Here is a 4,064-nt window from a genome sequence, read left to right as displayed (position 1 = left end):
TCATGCCCGTGATAGCTTCGTTCGGTAATTCGCTGGCCAGAAATCCCCCAACTTTGTTGTTCAAGCTTGTTTCTTCAACCTTTTCTCTATATCTACAAAGAGCAACATATAGCTCGACAGTATTTGATGCAATCCAAGTTTCTGAAAGAAAATAATCGACGAATGAAAACAGAAACCATATCTAAATGAAGTTACATGATAGACCGTGATCCCCCGAATCCGACGCTTCATTAATCAAGCCTCTGTTACTTCTCATTTTGTACTCATGTAAGGTAAAAATATAAGGGGAAAAAATTGATGGCATTTTGTAAAAATCAACATTGCTCATAGCTTGTCAGCTTAAGCACAACAACAAAAATTCTCACACAAACAATCGAGTTCCGTAGAAGCAAAACGTTACATTGGAAGGATTCCTCTCCGCCTTCTTCGTTATTCCTTCTTCCTATTTCACACTTAAATCATACAACATGGAGGAACCAACCTTACACTCTTCCTTGCAACCAACACAAAATTTTGACTGTAGAGCCTCAGTAATACGAATGAGCGAAGAGAGCTCAATAAACCATTAAGAGAAAAATACATCGTTTTGGTCGTGGAATCCAAACTTCAATGCTCCATTTGTCTATATGCAAGCCACTTATCGCTTAATTGATTGGCACTACGATACTTTTACCTGCACATTAATATGATGTTCTGTCATAAACAAGTTGAATTTGAAGAAGACATATAACAAACGCGGAACAAAAATTACCTTCTTAAGGTATTTACTATGAAGCTTCAGTGCATTATCACATGCCTTTTTCGCATCCAATTTTCCAGTTATATCATTCAAGATCTAGTAAACACAGCTCAAAAATGAGAAACAATTAAACAAAAATACAAACTAAGAGGGAAATACAAACCGCAGAAGAATGAAAACCTTGACAACATTGTCCAGGCCTTTAGCTTCCTGTAGTAATTTCCTATTCTGTGCCTCGAGAATGCTGGCTACTAGGAAGACTGATAGAGGGACTTGTTGATCATTCTGCTGACTAGTTTTCATGTTTTTCCTCTCAAATTTGCCGTATTTCTTTAGCAAGGCTTCGTGCGCTGCTGCATCTGGTCTGCTGGCAACTTTTGTATCAGACTCGTACGAGGAGAAAAGCTTTGGACTGTATTCCATAGCCCACATAAGCTGAAATTTAGGAGACCAAGCAATCCTCTTTTTCGGTTAGGGCCCATTTGGATGACAGGAATTATTAGAAGTGGGAAGTAGATCAAAGAATTAACTTCTGAAATTATGAGTAGGAAGTAGTGAAAGTACCTTTTTTTTTGTTTGTTTCACATATTTTAGAAGTAGCAGAAGTGATACTTCTTTATCTTCTTTCACTTTTTTTTGTTTGGATAATAAGTGTGAAAATATTGTTAGGAAGTAGAATAAAATCTATCTATAATTATGTATTATACCATCAAAAGAAGAATATTAAAATACTAATAATAACACTATATTTGTTGCTGATGTATCTAACATCATTCCACAGAATGAGTATTTAGCATGGATAAAGAAAAATCTTTGCACACATATCAAAGACTATCTTAAATGACATTCATGAAGCACAGAACCACATGGGAATGGGAACTTAAAGAAATAGCTCAAAAAAAGGTTCAAATATACAAACAACACCAATTTCTTGCTCTAACCTGTATCTATATGCAGTTCAGTTCACATTATAAAGGATGGGATTGTACAAAGAAAATATTGAATTCAAAACTGACCTATATATTTTTGGCAGTGGCAAGAGTATCACAAGAGGTACTAGAGATTTTTACGAATTTTAAATTCCTACTTTTATGCGTATCTCAAAATTCACATGGACCCCACACATAGGCCCTTAGCTTGGGATCAAACGTAATTATAATAAATTTCACTAAATCCCCTAAAGTTTGGAGTGTTTCGCGCAAAATCACCCTAAACTTATAAATCGGAGAAAATACCACGAACTATCAAAATTATACACTCCCTGAACTATTGAAAATTGTTATAAACAGAGTTAACGCGAGAAGCAAAAAGTCTATACTACCGTTGTTACTATCTACCTATCATAAGCATCCAAGAGGACAAGATTGTCCAAATCCAAAACGTCTCACTTGCTACACACATGGCAACTCAAACCAACTGTAGCTGGTTATGGTATTTAAGTGAGACAAGTTGGGGTTCTTTGATTTACTAAGTTTAGGAGGTTTTGTGCAAAGCACCGCAAAGTTCCAAGGGTTTTGTGAAATTTAACCTAGCTAACAAGAACTGAAGAAAGAAAAGAAAAACAAGAGCAACTGCTCATGATAATATGTTCAGTAAGAGTTTGTCAATAATTTTAAAAGATAAATGTAAATACCACTTCCATGAGCTCCAGTGCCTAGAGAAGGCTTACCTCCCAAAGGTACAGTGCATCTACAAATGAGAACTCCCTGCGGAAAAGAACCATCAGCATTCTGAAGGCAAACAAATACTCTCCTCCATCTAAGTTTTCTGTCAATTACAATTCCTTATCAGAAATGCAAATAAATATGGCCATAATTATTTTGTACTCTTATTGTAAATTTAAAAGGTCAGGGCTTTTAGTTCGTCAAGAAAACCAATGGTCATAGACCAACCACCACCTAGGTTAGAACAAAGGCTTATCCAAACATTTGGCCTAACAAGAATATTAAATACTATATGCAAATGGAGCAAACCAATCTGAATGTTTAACACGCATTGAAGTATGCACGAGCATCTGCACTGAAGGTTGGCTAAGAGATATTTCACCAAAAAAATCAAAACAATAGCAAGCCGATGCAACACCATTATGTTTCTCTGGCTAATAAAATACTCCAGTCTGGAATTTCTTCAGTGATTAATGATATTTCTATTTCTATTACATGTGTAAATTAAACAAAGATAGGTACTTGCAACAGTTCCTAAATAATTTGTAACATTTATTCAGAAAATTGACTATTGTAGTAACCACTAAGCACGAGGCAATCATATATTTTATTTGCTAACTGCTTGTCTGAAACTACAAGGGGATGTATCTTCAATTTTAGATTAAGGATCTTTCCTTCCACCTAACACAAAACCAAATTACTTCAAATGAATGGTTGATGCAGTATATATGGTATAAATTCTTAAGACATCATACCTATGTGCTCATGGAGCTTGGGATCCACAGATTTTATGATGGATGAAAGAATTGACAGTTGAGATCGCACTCCAATAGTGTCACTTGTGCATTGAAAATTTTTTCGCTTCAGGGGAAAAAAATAAAATGTAAGACTAAGACTCCCTAAACACATAAAAATTTGACGAGCATATGTACTTATATATCAGATTCTCAAACATAATCATTATATTTCATAGAAAGAATCAATGTACTTTATTTTCAAAAGATGACAGGTTGCAGACCTAAAAGGATGATACCAGATAGGCTGAAGATTTCACTAAATAGTTTCATAATGTCCTAAGAAGAAGTATGCAACAAGCACAGAGTAGTGAATCAACCAAACTCGCACGTTACTGAATTGATTAATTGTCAACTTTTAAAGCATTTGGCAGCCAATGGAACCTGATCAATTGACATAACACCTCCTGAAGCTGCAAAGATGCAATACAAATATAAAGCAATGTTTTAGGGTTATGAAGCTATCACATTTTGACACTTGCTGAGTTGAGAACGATAACCCTTTGTAGAGAATAAGACTCTGCACATCCAAACTCTAATGACACAAATTCCATTGGCTAGACCTTTGCAACTCCAACCCACTTTGTGTTGAAATTCCAGCAAACCATTGATTAGAACTTATTGCTGTACTTGGTTCGGTCAAGAAAATATGTAAAGGGGGCCCAGCCAGCTAATCCTTTGTTATTTTGGAAAGAAAAGTACAATGTTACTTTAAATTGACTCGCATAACCTGTGGGAATCAGGAGAAGAACTAACCTCGCGCCCCTAAAATAGCGAAGGTAAGTCATTTTGCGTTACTTATACTACAATTAGTTGTACAGATCGTTATGAAAGAATGAGCGTTGGATTTTGTTGCTCTTGTCTCTG

At 35.5% G+C, this 4,064-nt stretch overlaps 1 protein-coding gene across 1 annotated transcript in view; it reads right to left on the bottom strand.

The window, feature by feature from the left end:
- The window catches only part of LOC109851312 (TBC1 domain family member 15-like), an 11,296-nt gene continuing 7,441 nt past the window's right edge, over positions 210 to 4,064 (bottom strand). Inside the window, 5 exon segments of the mRNA XM_020421380.1 lie at positions 210 to 673; positions 752 to 835; positions 920 to 1,174; positions 2,409 to 2,506; positions 3,159 to 3,264. Coding sequence (XP_020276969.1) covers positions 659 to 673; positions 752 to 835; positions 920 to 1,174; positions 2,409 to 2,506; positions 3,159 to 3,264 — 558 coding nt within the window. The 3' untranslated portion in view covers positions 210 to 658.

This window comes from Asparagus officinalis, chromosome 1, assembly GCF_001876935.1.
Source record: "Asparagus officinalis chromosome 1, Aspof.V1, whole genome shotgun sequence".
NCBI lineage: Eukaryota > Viridiplantae > Streptophyta > Magnoliopsida > Asparagales > Asparagaceae > Asparagus > Asparagus officinalis.
Note: the sequence above shows the minus strand (reverse complement) of the source record. Positions and strands in the feature narration are given on the sequence as shown.